The sequence below is a fragment of the Rhinopithecus roxellana genome, chromosome 1, assembly GCF_007565055.1.
Source record: "Rhinopithecus roxellana isolate Shanxi Qingling chromosome 1, ASM756505v1, whole genome shotgun sequence".
Classification (NCBI taxonomy): Eukaryota; Metazoa; Chordata; class Mammalia; order Primates; family Cercopithecidae; genus Rhinopithecus; species Rhinopithecus roxellana.
Window position 1 is genome coordinate 55,843,730 of NC_044549.1, and position 16,411 is coordinate 55,860,140.

A 16,411-nucleotide genomic window follows, 5' to 3' on the forward strand; every position below is an offset into this window, starting at 1 on the left:
GCAGAGGCTGTTGCAGGCTGCATTTTGAGGCTCAATTCTGACACTGCAGTGAAGGGGCTGAATTGAGGGCAGAGAGGGGCTGGTGTAGAATAGCAATGAGCCAGGCTATTGGAAGCCAGCCAGCATCAGGTTTGGAGGACAGAATCAGGGCAGTTGGCCAGGTCAGGGGGAACATCACTGGGAAGAGATGTCACACATGCACGCATGCATGTGCACACGTGTGTATATATCTTTTGTGGCTTTTTTTTTTTTTTTTTTTTGAGACACCCACTCTGTCACCCAGGCTGGAGTGCAGTGGCGCGATCTCGGCTCACTACAAGCTCCGCCTCCCAGGTTCACACCATTCTCCTGCCTCAGCCTCCCAAGTAGCTGGGACTACAGGCGCCCGCCACCACACCCGGCTAATTTTTCATAGTTTTAGTAGAGACGGGGTTTCACTATGTTAGCCAGGATGGTCTCAATCTCCTGACCTCGTGATCCACCTGCCTCGGCCTCCCAAAGTGCTGGGATTACAGGCGTGAGCCACTGCGTCCCGCCTTTTTTTTTTTTTTTTTTTTTTTTTTTTTTTTAAGAGACAGAGTCTCGCTCTGTTGCCCAGGCTGGAATGCAGTGGCACAATCATGGCTCGCTGTAACTTCAAGCTCCTGGGTTCAAGCTATCCTCCTGCCTCAGCCTCCCAAGTAGCTTCTTATGGAATTCCTTACCGAAAGCTGCCAGGGAAGCTATCATAGAGCCCATGCAAATGCCTGTGCGTCTGGACTCGCTGATGAGAACAAGTGGCCACTTGGCTTCTTAGCTCACCTAATACTAGCTGATTGTCAGAGATTTGTGCCCATTTCATGGACAGCCACACTGAGGCCCAAAAAGGAGTGTGACTTGGCCAGGCATCCAGCCTCCCGGTCCTGGCTTGTAAGAGCGACACCTGATGCTGGAGATCACGGAGCCAGGCCCTGGGCTGGGCTAGCGGCTGGATCAGGATCCTCATGGGTTCTTGGAAGTGGCCAAAAAGATGTGGGAGATAATGGGGCAATCCTTCCATCTGCTCCTCTGCTAACTGCCTCTAGGGCACCCCACCTCACCTAGTTATAGGAGGGGCCCTACCCTCTCCCCAACAACAGCAAGGGGCCAAATGTGACCAATAAGAACCCTCCCCTGAAACTGACATGTGGACACCTGAGCAGATGACCTCCCCAGCTAGGACTTCTGCAGCTCTGGTTTTGCCAGAGCTGTAGAGGTTTAAAAAAAAAAAAAAAAAAAGATGGCTGGGCGCGGTGGCTCACGCCTGTAATCCCAGCACTTTGGGAGGCCAAGGCGGGCAGATCACAAGGTCAAGAGTTCGAGACCAGCCTGACCAATATAGTGAAACCCCGTCTCTACTAAAAATACAAAAATTAGCTGGGTGTAGTGGCGTGCATCTGTAATCCTAGCTACTTGGGAGGCTGGGGCAGCAGAATCGCTTGAACCCGGGAGGCAGAGGTTGCAGTGAACCAAGATGGCACCACTGCATTCCTGGGCGACAGGGCGAGACTCCGTCTCAAAAATCAAAAAACAAAACAAAACAAAACCACTAGTGCAGGCAGAGGATCAAGGCCAGCCCCAAGGAGAAGTTCAGACTGGCAGAGCGGAGTGGCAGACAGAAGTCCTAGAGCAGGGAGTCCCTCTGTCCCTGAGGCCCTGGTGCCTGCACTTCTGCCTGTAACCCTGTATCCTATCAGGCACCTAGGTACCTTTCCCAGCACTGGGATGCATACATTCTCTCTTTGGCTCAAACTGTCCCATGACACCTCCTTCTCCTGGAGCCATGTTCTTCCATCACAGACCATATCAGACCTTGATTAAACATTTTTTTTTTTTTTTTGAGATGGACTTTTGCTCTGTTGCCAGGTTGGAGTGCAGTGGCGTGACCTCGGCTCACCGCAACCTCTGCCTCCCGGGTTCAAGTGTTTCTCATGCCTCAGCCTCCCAAGTAGCTGGGATTACAGGCACCTGCCACAATGCCTGGCTAACTTTTTGTATTTTAGTAGAGACAGGGTTTCACCACATTGGCCAGGATGGTCTTGATCTCCTGACTCCGTGATCTGCCTGCCTTGGCCTCCCAAAGTGCTGGGATTATAGGCGTGAGTCACCACGCCCAGCCAGTTTAACATTTTCAACATGTGATGTTTTCACCTTCTCCCACATGAATGTAAACACCTTGAGGTCAGCCCCCTGTCTGAAGTTCTCACTGCAGCCTTCCTTGCACCCAGCACAGCATCTCAGGTACACTGGATGTTTGGCAGCCAAGCGAGGGAGGCCATCTGTGCCTCCACAGCTTTATGACTAGATGGACTACATCTACCTTTGCATCTGGCCAGCATTCCTCCAGATGTAGAGTACACTAGGAAGGCTGGGCTGAACCACAGGCTCCATGGGGTCTCTTGAACTTATCTGGCCACCCTCCTGGAAGCCCAGTACTGGAACCAAAGCCCAGTACTGGAACCAAAGCCCAGGAGGCCCACATGATGCTGCTCTGGAAATAAAACCCCATGGGTGAGGAAGGCCTGATTGTCCGGAAAGCTCCTGAGGTAGATTTGGGGCTGCTTTTTCTTCTAGAGACTTCTAGATATTCTCTCCTTCCTGAGGTAGATTTGGGGCTGCTTTTTCTTCTAGAGACTTCTAGATACTCTAGATGTAACTCTAGATACTTCCTTCCTTCCTGATGACTAAGGATGTTAGAGTAGCTAATGACTGTGGGGCATAAGCCACGCACCTGGCACCTCACTAAGTACTTCACACACATCATCTGCTCAAATCCCCCACATAACTCCATGAGATGGGCACTATCATCACCAGGGCACAGCTGAGGAAACTGAGGCCAAGAAAGCTGCCCAAGGTCACCAGGCTGGAAAGCAGCAGAACATCTCAGGCGTGTTTGCCTGTCCCCTGCCTTCCAGCAGCTCTGCACCCTCCCCCACACCCTGAAGGAAGCAGGGTGGAGGAGCGAGCACTGCAGGCAGCAGATGAGCTCTTGGAAAACTGGGAGTTTCAAGATAGGAGCTGGGAGAGAAATGCCACAGTTAGAGCCCTCCTTGAGGCTGCCCGCAAGGGCTCCTGAGGAGTGAGAGTGCTCTGTTACTGGAGTAGTCAAAAGACAGTCTTGCAGCATGCCGCCCCCTCCCCTCCTCGATATTCTCACTGCCAAATGAAATCTGGCAGTTTCTGAAAATAGCTCAGTGCTGCAGCAGGCACTCTGCCCGCCCTTCAGCAGGCTGGCACGCAGCTGGGGGTGGCCACTGTGGGCAGACACTGGCACACACAGGACCGGGGGTAGGTGTCACACACACTGCACAGGGGCGTCACAGAGCTGGGGGCATGTGGCAGCTGCCATCCCTCAGCTCTTCTGACCTTTCTATGCCTAGCAAGGACTCAGTGGCCTTGGAGTTAGCATGGCATGCTTATCAGGCCTGAGGCACCCCCTCTAGCTGGGGTGAAATCACTAGTGGGTCTAAGAAGCTGCCCTTGGGCCACTTTTGTCCACCCCTGTAGACAAAAAGTAAACCCAGGAGCCAGGAGAAAATGATGAAATGCTGTTTATTACTATCTGGATGTAAAACCCAGCAGTGTTGTCCTATCTGACATGGTCTAGGGTTTTCTAGCCAGTGAGAGAGGGGCCAGGAAGAAACTAGGCTGGGTGTCAGGCACTTGTCAGGCAGCACCAGGCACTCGGCACCCTGAGGCTACCATGGTGGGGTGGGGCTGGTAAGTCCTGATCAGCCAGGAAAGGCCCTCTCTGCCCCACTCAGGCCCAAGCCAGGACCAGACGTTCTGAGCATGGCTCAGTTGCCTTCCCCAACCTCAGGTCTGACCCAGAGTAAAGAAAGAGACCTCAGGTTAATGGGAAGCCTCTTGGCCCTGCTCCCAACCAGCCACTTTCACACAAGTACACCAAAAGATAGCCCCTGACATCAACAGAGAGGGGCTTTCCTGCCTGAGATCTGGTGAGCAGATGGGTGCAGGGAAAGTATACTGGCTTTTCTTACAGTGACATTTTCCAAAGCGGAAAAAGGTTAAAAATATCCCCCACCTTAAGTTCAGATGAAAAGCCACCATTTGGGTAGGGAATAGTGAGGGGATAGCTAGGCCCAGGGACTCCCTCAGGGGAGAGTGCTGAGTTCCCTCTGGGCTGGGCTGCAGCAAGGCAGGGCTGGACTGCACAAGGAGGCAGGCAGACCAGATCCAGCAGCCTCGGGGAGCCCAAGGAGGAGTGAGACTGAGGGGGCCAGCCAGTGTGCGAGAAATCAGCCTCCCCAAGAAGGCAGAGGTGAACCCTCAGTTGCCCCTCCTCCCTTACTCGCTCACTCAGCATTCACAGGCAGTAATGTGGTCCCTGGTCACCATGGCAACCAATGGCCAATGCCTTTCTCAAGGCCAGGCCCATCTGCCCACCCCGCAGTGGGATGTCTCTGTGGAAGACGTGGAAGATGGGAAGCCCAGCCACAACTCCCAGTGGCCTAGAAAGCTAAGGCCATGCACCAGGGCAGGACAGCACAGAGGCCTCACTCAGGCCATCCTGGCTAAAGGTGCTGCTATGGCAGCAGGCAGCTCCCAGCCCCTAGGCCCTGCCCGTCTCTAGGGCTTGAGCCTGGGCCAGAGATCTGAAGGAGGTTTAGGGTCAGGGTCCTCCATCCTGAAGTTCCAAGTGACAAATTAAAACACAATAAAATAATCCTTTTGTTAAAAGAATGACCCTGGGCCCTCCTGGCCAGGGCCTCAGCACATTCCAGTCTGTTATGCAGGCTGAGAGGCCAGGCTCCTCCAATGTCCCATGAGCTACTGGTTGTTGCAGCCCTGAGAGGCAGAGGAGCTGCCTGCCTGCTTTTTTCTCCTCTTGTTGAGGAGCCGGTTGTTAGAGGTCTTCAGGTCCTTGATCTTCACCTGGTCGTAGTCCACCCGCATAGTGGCCAAGGCACTGGTCATCTCCTCCTGGGGACAGACAGGATGGGGGGCACTAAGAGGTCAGGATGTACTGACATTAGGAACTATCACCCCCTGCCTGGGCAGCCCCTTAACAGTGTCAGTGACAGCCTGTGCTGCCTCTGTGCCCACTGTGTTCCCAGCACTGGGCCAAGACCTTTGCATCACATGAGGGACCTCACTACAGTCCTCTGTGGTAGACACTGAGCTTCTTCACAACGGCACAAAAGGAGAGTTATTCCCTGGGACCACACCAAGGGTAAGTGGGATAGTGAACTAAACCACTTCCACCACAGAACCACAAGACCTTCAGAGAATGCCATCTCGCTGAGCAACCAGCACACTGGGGCCTGGAGTTTGTGCCACTGGAGCTGCTACCCCATATGTTCAAATGTGGCCTCTGCTGGGTCTAAACCAGGCTGACCACCCTCCCAAATGTTGTTGGTTATAAGAGAGGTCATCATCCAAGCTTGGTACCAAAGCCCTGTTTCATTGAGGAAGTAAGCCAGGAGCACCACACTGAATGGGGTAGTGAGGCCCAATCCTTGGAGTGCCATGGTTGGACCACTGCGACAGTCACTGACACCCTGTCCTCCAGGCATAGAAAGGGGCCAAAGACCCCAGACTCTGGGTAGCCACCCCCCTGAAGTCCCTTTTGCCCAAATCCTGGCACCTGTAGTGAGACTGAGGCAGAGCCCACCCACCTTGACTTCATCCCAGTGGTCTTTGTCCTCCTGCAGCACTCGGGCCGTGTGGAGTGGGGTCTGTGGCACCACCATCGATTGCTGGAAGGAGCCCCATGCCCATGGATTAGAAACTGGAGGCACCTGGGACAGCACTGGTTCCCCCAACTCCATCCCTTCTCCCAGTCTCAGATGGGAAAACTAAGGCTCGGGGTTGGGAAGGAGCCTCAATGGGGCAGTGGCAAAGCCAGGTTGTAGGTAAGGCCCTACTATCTACCTGTGCGCATGGGCCCATTCCAGCCCTGTACTGGGGCCTCAAAGCAGAGCCACCACCCTCCTGCCCAGCAGTCCCACTCCAGCTGGACACCCTGCCTGCCATGGGAGGAGGAGGGGCTCACGTTGATCCAGGGGTGGTTCATAAACTGAGTGATGGTCAGCCTCTCTGTGGGGTCCGTCTTCAACAGGAGGCGGATCAGCTGCTTGGCTAGGGAAGCCAGGGAAGAGAGGGGAGAAGTGAGGTTGCAGAGTTCCTCAGAGCCAGTCCCTCCACCCTTCCCCATAGACCACAAGCTCTGCTGAGGCAGGGGCTGCATGTGCTCCCAAATTCCCAACCCACAGAAAGAGTGAGCTAACAACTATTTCTTGTTTTGAAGCACTAAATATCCAGGATAACTGGTTAAGTAGCAGTAGATAACTCATACAGGGCAGCCTTGTTTGTGGTCCTCAGAAGGGAAAATATGATTGAGGAATAGGAGTTAGAGGGAGTTTTGAGGAAGCAAGTTTTGAGCCTGTTTGACAGATGTAGAAACTGAGGCTCAAGAAGGTTAGGGGACTTGCCTAGGATCCCACAGCTGGGAAGAGGGGAGCCAAGATTTGAACACAGGTCAGTTTGACACCAAAGTGATGTTTCCCAGAATGAAAGTCGCAGGGGCCAGGCTGGGACAGAGAGGTTCACTCACCATCCTCAGAGACCTCTGACCACTCAGGATTGGGGAAGCCATACTGGCCCAGGCGGATCCTTCTCTTCATCCCTGGGGAGATGGCCTGGCCCGTGTTGGAGTAGAAGGGTGGGAAGCCACAAAGGCTGGGGGAAGGGGTAAGTCATTTGGCATAGGGTGGGACCAGTGCCAGGGTGGACCCATTTCCCCTCAAAAGTCCCTGACTGGGGAGACAGGCAACCAGACACCATGGCAATAATACCAGCCCTCCGGACTCCCAGGCATATCCCAGGAATGCCATCAGCCCTTGGCATGGGGAGACCCTCAGGCACCTGAAGGAGTGGTGTCCCATGATCAAAAGGGAAGGGCAGCCTGCATGAGGAGTGACACACACAAGCCCCTCACCAAGGACATGGGGTAGGGGGACAGAAGTGGTCCTAGGCTCACAGTGGGGGTGAGGGCAGGAGATGGAGGCAGGGGGTGGGGAAGGTACTCACAGGATGTACATGATGACACCCAGGGACCACATGTCACATGACTTGTCATACTTCTCTGGACCCAGGACCTCAGGGGCTGCCAGGGCAGAGGGACAGCAGGGCTCTCAGACCCAAGGGTCTTAGAGCCCAGGCAGAAGCCTGAAGCCTGGGCGAGGTGGGGAGCAGGTGCCTGGGCTGGGAGGTAGGGCAGAGCAGACTGGCGTCTGGCACCTTTTGGAAAGGCAGCACGTGTGTGAAGCTGGGGGAGGAGAAAGCTCCCGGAAAAAAATCAACCACTTTCAGACATACCCCTAGCTCCCTTGGGCCTGGGCCCCTCTGTCAGTCTCAGCCTTGGTGAAAGAAGAGAAGAGAAGGCCAGTCTGGGGCTTGGTGGGAAACTGCCGTAGGTGAGAGGGTCTTGGCCTGCCAGCTGTCCTGTGTCCCTTGCCTCCCAGAATGCACAGCCTAGGTCACAGGCAAGGAGGAACCAGGGGCAAGGCTCTGCATTCCATCATCAGCTTGGCTACCAATCCATGGGGCCTGTCTTCCCTGTGCAATGAGGTGGGTAGGCTAGAAGATTTCTAAGTTAAAATACTGCAAAACACATCCTAGTTAACAGAGTGCCATTTCAACTATCTCAGGGAGCTTCCCACCCCTTCAGCAGCCCTCCAGGAAGACCTCTTCTGAGGAAGAAAAGCCCTCTGTCCTCAGCCCACTCTTAGGTTAGGGGGCAGTTTTGGCAAGGAGCATTTTCAGATCTGGGGGTTGCCCACTTACAGAAGGGCAAGGAACTTTTCCAGGAAACATGAGTATGTGCACACCTCCAAGCCCTGGCTTTAGTGACTCTCTCCCACAAGGCAGGTGACTGGTACCCTTTGTCCCTCCAGGTTAGGAGGAAATGCCTGCCCGCTTTCTGAATATGAATCCCAGGAAGACAAAAACTAGAGAAAAACAACCGCGGTTGGGCTCTGTCCCAAGCTGATGGCAGCCTTTTATCACATATATATTTAGAGCTGCTGTGATGTCATTCAGCTCACAGGCCACAGCCAGAATTTTCCTGGATCTATTTTCAAAAGCAGAAGCTGAAGTTTGGGAGAATATTTTTGCAGCCTCCGGCCCCCCACGTCACCCGCCTCCATGCAGACAGAATTCTCCCCCTCCCTCCTTGCTGGGCTTTAACCTTTTGTTTTCTGCAACCCACCGGCTACCCTACAATACAGCTGTATAAGTTGGGGTGAGGAGTTACAAATCATGTCCCAAGGACTCACCCACATAATAGGGAGTATAGCAGGGTGTCTGCAGGGCATTTTGGGTGGTCTCCTTAGCAAAGCCAAAATCGGTGAGCTTAAGCACTGCATCTTTCTCCTTAGATGTGTACAGCAGGTTTTCAGGCTGGACCAGAAAGAGAAAACATTGGTTTGGAGTTAGGAACCAGGCAGGAGCAGAGCCCCAAGGTGATCTTCAGCCAGACTCCCCGACTCCATCCCAGTGCAGAAGGAGCCAGGTCCATTTATAAAAAGACCTGGGCCTTGCCCACCAACATGGGTCAAATACAGAGAAACCCAAGGTGCTACCTGCATTCACAAAAGGGGAAGCAAGGCAGGTGTTCAGCCAAGACTGTGAATGACCAAGTGCCATAGAAAGCCTCGGGGCAGGAACTTCTGATCCTGAGTTGGTGACATTGCCATGAAATGCTACAGCAAGGGTGCTAGGGGAAGGCAGGCTGCTCATAAGTCAGTATTGCCAAGCACATGTCCCATACCCAGCCCAGAGTGAATCCTACAGGGCTAGAAGGACAGCCCCATCTGAGTTTGCTCAGGGGAGAAGGCCCTGGTTGCTCAGACCCCAGGAGCTGCACAGGGGCAATCTTCCTGTGTCCCAGGAGTAGCCAGGGGCCTGGCAGATGAGGGCAGTGGGGAGGTCTGTCCCTGAAACTGGTTTTTAATGAATGGGTAGGATATAGGGCCATGGAGAGGAGCAGAAGAGACCCCTAAGCAGAGCTGGGGTAGAAGGATGGGATGTTAGTAGAAGGATGGGGTGGTGGTTTAGAACCAATGGATGCTATTTCTCAGGTTCTGTTTGAGAAGATCTGACCTTTTCAATTGTGATAAAAATTGTGATAAAAACAGAAAAGCAGTTTTAGTCTATTCAAGGGAATCTCCTCTGCAGAAGACTTTTCTCTCTTTGGGAAAAAAAAGAAGCCAGGGTCCAAGTAAAGCAAGGATTTACAGGTTGTGGTGCTCAGCCAGAGGGAGGACCTGATGCAGCAACTGGAACCTCAGCTCGCCTCTGCCCAGTCTGAGGAGGAAATAAGCCAAGGAAGGTAATGTTCTAGGCTTGGGGCAGAGGGTCCAGGAGAAGCAGACTCTGCTCTGATAGTGCTCACACATGCTTATGTGTGCACGTGCATATGTGTGCTGTACATGCAGAGTGCCTTGGTTTGCATTTCATCCATCTGGTCCAGATGACCTCTAAGACCCAGTTCTCCCAGGATAGAAAATTTGGAGAGCTGAGCTTCCAGCCTCAAGACTGGAAGGTGGCCCACCAACTGGCACTATCTCTGTTCCTTCCTCCAGTGCTCAGCAAATGGCTTCTTTCCCTTAAAATGCTGGTATCAGAGGGCCTGATCTATCAAAGCTATGGCTGTGACTTCACAAAAGCCCCAACAGGGCCAGGTGCAGTGGCTCACACCTGTAATCCCAGCACTTTGTGAGGCCGAGGCAGGTGGATCACATGAAGTCAGGAGTTCAAGACCAGCCTGGCCAACATGGTGAAACCCCGTCTCTACGAAAAATACAAAAATTAGCCAGGTGTGGTGGCGGGTGCCTGTAGTCCCAGCTACTTGGGAGGCTGAGGCAGGAGAATCGCTTGAACCCGGGAGGTGGAAGCTGCAGTGAGCCGAGATCATGCCACTGCACTCCAGCCTGGTTGACAGAGTGAGACTCTGTCTCAAAAAAACAGAACAAAACAAAACAAAAAACCCCAACAGCATCAGGCAGCCCCTTCCTGAGGTTGTGTGCACACAAAATTTCTTGCTGAACGAGTGAACACATGAATGAATGAATCCCAGTGCAGCAACTACACAGCCCTGGGCATGTCACTTAATCTTTCTCTGAGCCTTGTTTTCCTCATCTGTAAAATGGGTAATGGCACTTGTCTCACAAGGCTGGGTGAGAATGAAATGAGATTGCTTGTCAGGGCCTGCTAGCTTCAGGCGGGCACTCAGTTATTCTCATTACTATTGGGATTACTCAGTGTTTGAAAGAAACAAGGGGACCCATCTGGTGAGAACAGAATGAGTTACGCTGAAACCAGAGAAGAGGCTGAGAAGAACAGTCTGGGACACAGAGTGGACGCTTTGAATGTGACTATGGAATATGGCCTCCATCCAGTGGGTCTTGGATGCCATCAGGGATTGTGGAGTGTGACAATATCCTCTTCCCTGGGTCCCCAACCTGAATCCTAGAGCCTCACCTTGACATCTCGGTGGGCGATGTTATGGCTGTGCAGAAACTGGATGGCAGTGCCAATATCCCGCATTATCTCTGCAGCTTCTGCAGAAACAGAGGAGGAGGGGGTCAGTGATGCCAGTCAAAGGTCAAGCTCCCACCCTATCATCCCTCCTGGACACAGTCTAGCAGGCCAGGACAAGACAAGAAGACAGTAACAGCACTCCTGCTAGCCAGGTTCTCTATCCCGGGATGTCTACCCCACCCCAGACACCCCAGTTTCCTCCGAGGATACCCCCAACCCATCTAAACTTCTTTCCTCAGTCCTGAACTACCTCTCCCTAGCTCAACTGCAAGGCAGCACCAAGAGGCTTTGAGGCCTCCATCCCAAAGCCATAGAGAGTTCATCTTCGACAAAGTGTCTCAGACTCAGAGAGTTCCTTGTGGGGTTGGACACTGAGTCCCACCCTTTCTTATTCAGATGGGAAGACTGAGGTACAGAGAGGAACAGGGTCTTGCCCAGCATCACACACAACTCTCTGGTCCATACCTCTCATCCTGAATCCTCCTACTGGTCCAGCTACATGCACATACCTCTCTCAGTGAAAGCCTGGTCGCCACGCTCCTGAATCCTGCTGAACAACTCACCACCTTCCATGCTGTAAAAGAGGTGACTATAAGCAGAGAGGGGGAAACTGCACATCCTCGTACCCTTGCCCCTGCCCCAAATCACAGGCCCAGGCTTCAGGCCCTACCACTCCACTCCTCCCCTACTGAACAGCCACTGTCACCCTCCCTGTCCCTTGCAGAACCTAGTGCATGGTGGGTTGTCAGCTTGGGTGGGTTGAACTGAACTCTTGGAACTAGAAGAGGATGGTGGGCTCTGATCCCTGCCAAGAAGCCTGTGTGTTCCCAGTGGCATGGCCCCTACCTGACTGTGAGGGCTTGGGTACTCCCAACCCTATTCAAGTCTCTGTTTCCCCAAATGTGGGATGAGATGTTAATTATCATCATATGACCACTCTTCTCTGGGCACCTACTATGTGCCATGCCCTGGGATCCACGTTTCATGAGCGCTGTTGTGTGATCCTGGGCTGGTTCTTTCACCTCTCTGTGCCTCAGCTGTCTCTTTTGTATAATAGGGATGACAGCACCAACCCCATAGTCATGCAGATTGAATATGCAATACACATGGGCCACGTAGAATGGAGTCAATCACAGGGTAAATGCTACATTAAGATCTTCCCCACATCTTACATCTGAGTTACAGAGATTCAGAGAGGTTAAGAGCTGCCCATGGTCACACAGCTAGTGGGTAGCAGAGGCAGGATCTGAACCCCAAATGTGAAGAACTGGCTAACCGGTACAGGAAGGGGGGACTTGAAAGGCAGACAGGGAGGAACTGAGGATCCAGAGTCTAAGGACAGCTGGTGCTGAGCCACGGTGTTACAGGAAGAAGCCCAGGGTGGAGAAGGCTGCTGGCTCCTGGTTCTAGGCCCCAAGCACCCAATTCCTGGTGGGACCATGGGAGCACATACCCAGGTCAAAAGGAGAGAAAGTTGAGGGAACTGTGTGGGTCCTGTTCTTCCCCAAATCCCCCATCCATCCATATTCAGGGATTGGGAGGCTTCTCTGACAGCTCTTCTAGTCCTCCTCACAGAGTAGAAATCACACTCAGGGAGGCCATATTAACCCCTATGGTTTCTTGCCCACCCTTGAGGGAATGTCCTTATGGCCAACTCCATAGATCCACAGGCAGGGCCTGTGGCTGCCTGCTCCGTTGCCCCTCAGGGGCTACAGTGGCACCCAGATCTGCTACCTGGAAAACAAAGAAAGTCTCTAGAAGCATAGCAGGGAGTCTGGGGGCCACAGGGATGCCGAGGGGGTATGGAGACAGGGCAGGCCAGCATACCATTCCATGATGATGAGGAGACAGCGCTTGCCATGGTGCATGTTCTCATACACATCCAGGATGCGGACAATGTGGGGGCCGCCAGAAGCCTGCCAGTGATGGTCTACCTCCTGCCGGGCCTTGGGGCTGTCATATAGGAGCTGTGGGTGGGTGGGCATAGAAAGCATCAGGCTCAGAGTCCTCTACCATCACTTTGCAGACAAAAACATATAAGCTCAGAGGCCTGTGACCTGCCCCAGGTCACACAGCTTATAAGGAGCAGAATGAGAATTTGAATCCAGGTTTCTCTGACTCGTGGTCCAATGAGCCTCTGGACTTGAGGGTCAGTCCTGGGCTCAAGCAGCTTGGCAGGTAGTTCAAGGAGTCTCTGGGAGGTAGCTGACTGCTTCGAGGGGCTCAGAGGCCAAAGAAGCCCTTGCCTCCCTTCTCAGGGGCTGCAAATAAGATGGAAATTGAGTGGATTTTATAACCCCACTCTAATCACACAGCAGCCATGGGACCTCAAGCCAGGGGCCACACATCCCCTGAGCCTCATTTTTACAATGAGGATGACACAGTTGTTCCATTTCCTAGGCTAGGGTTGGAAATTGTACATGTAAATTGAACAGGATAGCACCTGGCACATAGTAGGCCCTTGGTGCCTCCCTTGTGATTCTCACCCAGCACATCTATGAGAAACATAAGTGTAGATGTAGAAGGTGCTGGGGCAAGGCTGGGGAGGGGAGACGGTGCACTAACACACAAATCTGCCCTACAGGCCGCAGCATGATCAGGAGAGTGCTGGAGTGGGAAGGAAGACTTCCTGCAGGAGAGGTTGAGGCCTGTGTCTGTCAATCTATCTCCCACAAAGAAACTGGCCCAGAGTGGAGGGAGACAAGGCCACACTCCTGTAGGGGTAAGAGTAATTAAGACTTCAAATTCTCCAGGAGTGGGAGCGAGAACAAAACTGTCACTACCAAGAAAAGTGCTTCTAAAATGAGTTGCTTGGTCATGACCGCCCAGTCAGTCCCCAGCTCCCAAGGTAACTTTGCAGCCTGCCTGGGAGCTGCTATACAATACCAGGGCAACAATGTCATCCCGCTGTGAGAGAGGTGGGGCCATCTCAAGGTGACCTAGCTGCCTAGCCTCCACCCTCATCCCATGCTTACAGATCTCTGGTGAGGACCCAGAGGTAGAGACTGGGGGCAGGGAGGACCCTAGTTGAAGGAGATGACAGCTGAGTGGAGTGAGATGTGGGTTTGGGATTGAATTCCTCCAATGACTCGGTGTGACCTCAGGCAAACATTCACAGCTCCAAGCTGCAGCCCACAACTCTGTAAAATGGAGTAACAGCAGAGTCATTCCCACAGGGTGCATCACAGCAAGGCAAGCATCCGGTGGGCGGGCATCAGGATCCTTGCTCGGGTTAACTCAGCCCTGGACTGTGGCTGCCAACCAGCACCAGAAATGAACAAGGCCTCACAGTGGCCCTGCTGTAGCGGGGAGAAGAAGTCAGCATGCATGAGGAGATGGCCCAGAATGGGGACAGCAGGGACAAGCCACCCCCAAAAGGGTTGCTCACTCAAGGACCAGCCATGACACTGTGTTTCCTAATGGAGGAGGGCTGGGGACCAGGACTGATGCTCAAGACTGGGGCTCGGATCAGTACTGCTCAGCATCCGTAGGACCCTGGGCTGCCCCAGCCTTAATTTCCTCCTCTGCAGGATGGGGACAGCCAGGCCACTTTACACAGGGCACTGTTGGGGGCAGGCTCTGGGACCACGCACGCTCTCTAGGTAAAGACAAACTGGGGCAGGGCAGTGTCCCAGAGAGGGGAAAGGCAGGCAATGGTTTCTTGAGCCTGCTGCCCCTTGGCTGTCCCTCCTTTTCTGGAGCTGCTCCCGTCAACTCTAGCCTGGGAATACAGGCAGTGCAAGGAATATAGAGAGCCAGGGGCTGGACAAGCCCTCCAGCAGCTCTGTGCCCCTGCTCCATTACCCAGAGCAGGCTGGGGGTATGTGTCAAGGCTGCTGTGGGCAGACGCTCCTGCCTGGACACTGTGGATCCTTGCTTATGCTGCCCTTGCCTTCCAGAACACCCCTCAGGTTGGTGTCCGCACAATTCCCAATCACCAGCTTCTTCCTCAGCGCTGGGACCAGAAAGCTCAGTGCCCCTCATTCGCCTCCACCATGTCCTGGGATGGTACCCCAATCCTCAGCCAGAGAAGCCAAGAGGCACCATCCTCCCTCCCTGTACCCGGTTCCTTCTTTGCCTCCTCCCCTTCCCCCTGCCTAGTCCCCTCCTCCCCAGCCTGACCTAACCACCTCCTCTCAGGTCTAGCAAGCTGGCTCCCACACTCCCTCCTCACTGCCCGTCTTGTGGCATCTCACTCCCACATCAGAATCCTCCTCTTCTCTCTTAAAAGCCCCAGCTTACAGCTGGAATGCTTTCAGTAGGGTCCTCAGCCCTGCCTCTCCCTTTATGACTCTAATCCACCTGTGGCCACAGATACTTTCTCACGTCTTCCAGATAAATGTCCTCCCCCAGCACGCAGGGCTTGCCTTCCTTTCCCACCTCACTTCCTGCCACCTCTGGGCCAAAACCACTTTGTTCTGGCCAGAAAAATACATGTGCTCTTCCCAAACAGGCCTTACTCCCCCAAGCCTCTGTGTCTAGGCCTGTGCTGGTCCCTGTCATGTGCATTCTTGTCTCATCTTCTCTGTTGGGTCAACTCCCTCTTTTTGAGGAACGTTCAGGGCTCAATTTAGATCGATCGATCAATCTCTCTCTCTCTCTCTCTCTCTCTCTCTGGAAAATCCTCCCAGTACCTCTCTTACTGGTTTTGCCTCTGTTCCTCCTATCAGCCTGGGAGCAGCTTGAGGACAGAGGCAGGTCAGGTTCACCTGGGGGTCCCCGGCTGGGGCCTGGCAGGAAACACTGGGCTCCTGAGCAAACAAAGGATGGGAGGATGGGCCCAGGACTGGAGGGAGAGAGGGAGAGAGGGAGGGCGATCAATGGCCAAGGAGCTGCCAGAGAGCCTTCCAGCCTGGGCCTGTAGCCTGTGCTTTGCTGAGGTAGAGGAGCAGGTGGAGCTGCCCTGAGCTGGAGCCTCTCGAGGCTTCCTGCCCCACTGAGTCCATATTTAGGAACCCATTTCCCACATGGATTAAAATAGTCCTTCTACAAGTGCCAAAGCCCTGAAAATAGGTACAGGGGCAGGGGAGAGGGCTGTCTCCGGAAAATATAATAAATGCCCCACTGGCCTCTCTACAGAGCACATCACAGGAGACAGACCCCTCAGCCTGGGCCCAGGTCCAGCTGCCAAGAAATCTCCTAAGCTGTCTCTCCTGACCCCTTGAGTTGAACCTGAGCATAGCCCAAAACCTCCTAGAGCCTCAGTTTTCTCATCTTCCTTCCCCTTAGCCAGAGCCTTCTCCTCCTCCAGGTCTCCCCTCAATGTGGTCCACCTCAATGTCGTCTCATCTCAGAAGCCCTCCCTCTTCATCCTTTGTTTTTCTTTCTTTCAATATATGCTTCGTTTATTGAGGTGTAATTGACATATAGTAGAATGCACAGGTCTCAAGGGTCCAATTCAATGAGTTTTGACGATTGCACACACCCTTGGGACCCAAACTTCCATCAAGATAGAAAACATTCCTAGCTCCCCAGAAAGCTCTCACATCATCACCCTTTTCACTTCCTGTGCAGCACTTGCTCACAACCTGCAATTAGCTTGTTCCTTTGATAACTCTTTAAGCAAACACACACATACAGATATTGTACTTTCAATGTGCCTGGCTCTGTATGGGGTACTTTATAAACATTAGGAGGAAAGGACTTCATTATCACCACTTTTTGGATGAGAAATTGAGGCAGAGAGAGAGGAAGTAACTGGCCCCAAATCACATGGCTGATCCCTCATCAGACTGTGGGCCCACAGGGCAGGGTCAGTCTGCCTGGCCACCTCTAGGTCCCAGTACTGGGATACAGGGCCTGATGCAGAGCACTAACTCAGGCAATA

The 16,411-nt window shown here is 53.3% G+C and overlaps 1 protein-coding gene across 9 annotated transcripts in view; it reads right to left on the reverse strand.

The window, feature by feature from the left end:
* Window positions 1-3,551: 3,551 nt before the first annotated feature.
* MAPKAPK3 (MAPK activated protein kinase 3) overlaps window positions 3,552-16,411 on the reverse strand; it is a 33,142-nt gene continuing 20,282 nt past the window's right edge. For 4 of the 9 annotated variants that reach the window (XM_010368961.2, XM_010368955.2, XM_010368967.2 and 1 more), the window contains exons 3-12: window positions 12,412-12,551; window positions 11,094-11,158; window positions 10,525-10,604; window positions 8,319-8,442; window positions 7,360-7,515; window positions 7,072-7,147; window positions 6,596-6,720; window positions 6,035-6,120; window positions 5,658-5,738; window positions 3,552-4,962 (exon numbers count right to left, since the gene is read on the reverse strand). In XM_010368961.2, coding sequence (XP_010367263.1) covers window positions 4,810-4,962; window positions 5,658-5,738; window positions 6,035-6,120; window positions 6,596-6,720; window positions 7,072-7,147; window positions 7,360-7,515; window positions 8,319-8,442; window positions 10,525-10,604; window positions 11,094-11,158; window positions 12,412-12,551 — 1,086 coding nt within the window. In that variant the 3' untranslated portion in view covers window positions 3,552-4,809. The remainder of the gene's footprint in view (window positions 4,963-5,657; window positions 5,739-6,034; window positions 6,121-6,595; window positions 6,721-7,071; window positions 7,148-7,359; window positions 7,516-8,318; window positions 8,443-10,524; window positions 10,605-11,093; window positions 11,159-12,411; window positions 12,552-16,411) is intronic. The other 5 variants (XM_010368972.2, XM_030935212.1, XM_030935335.1 and 2 more) reach the window with 4 other exon arrangements.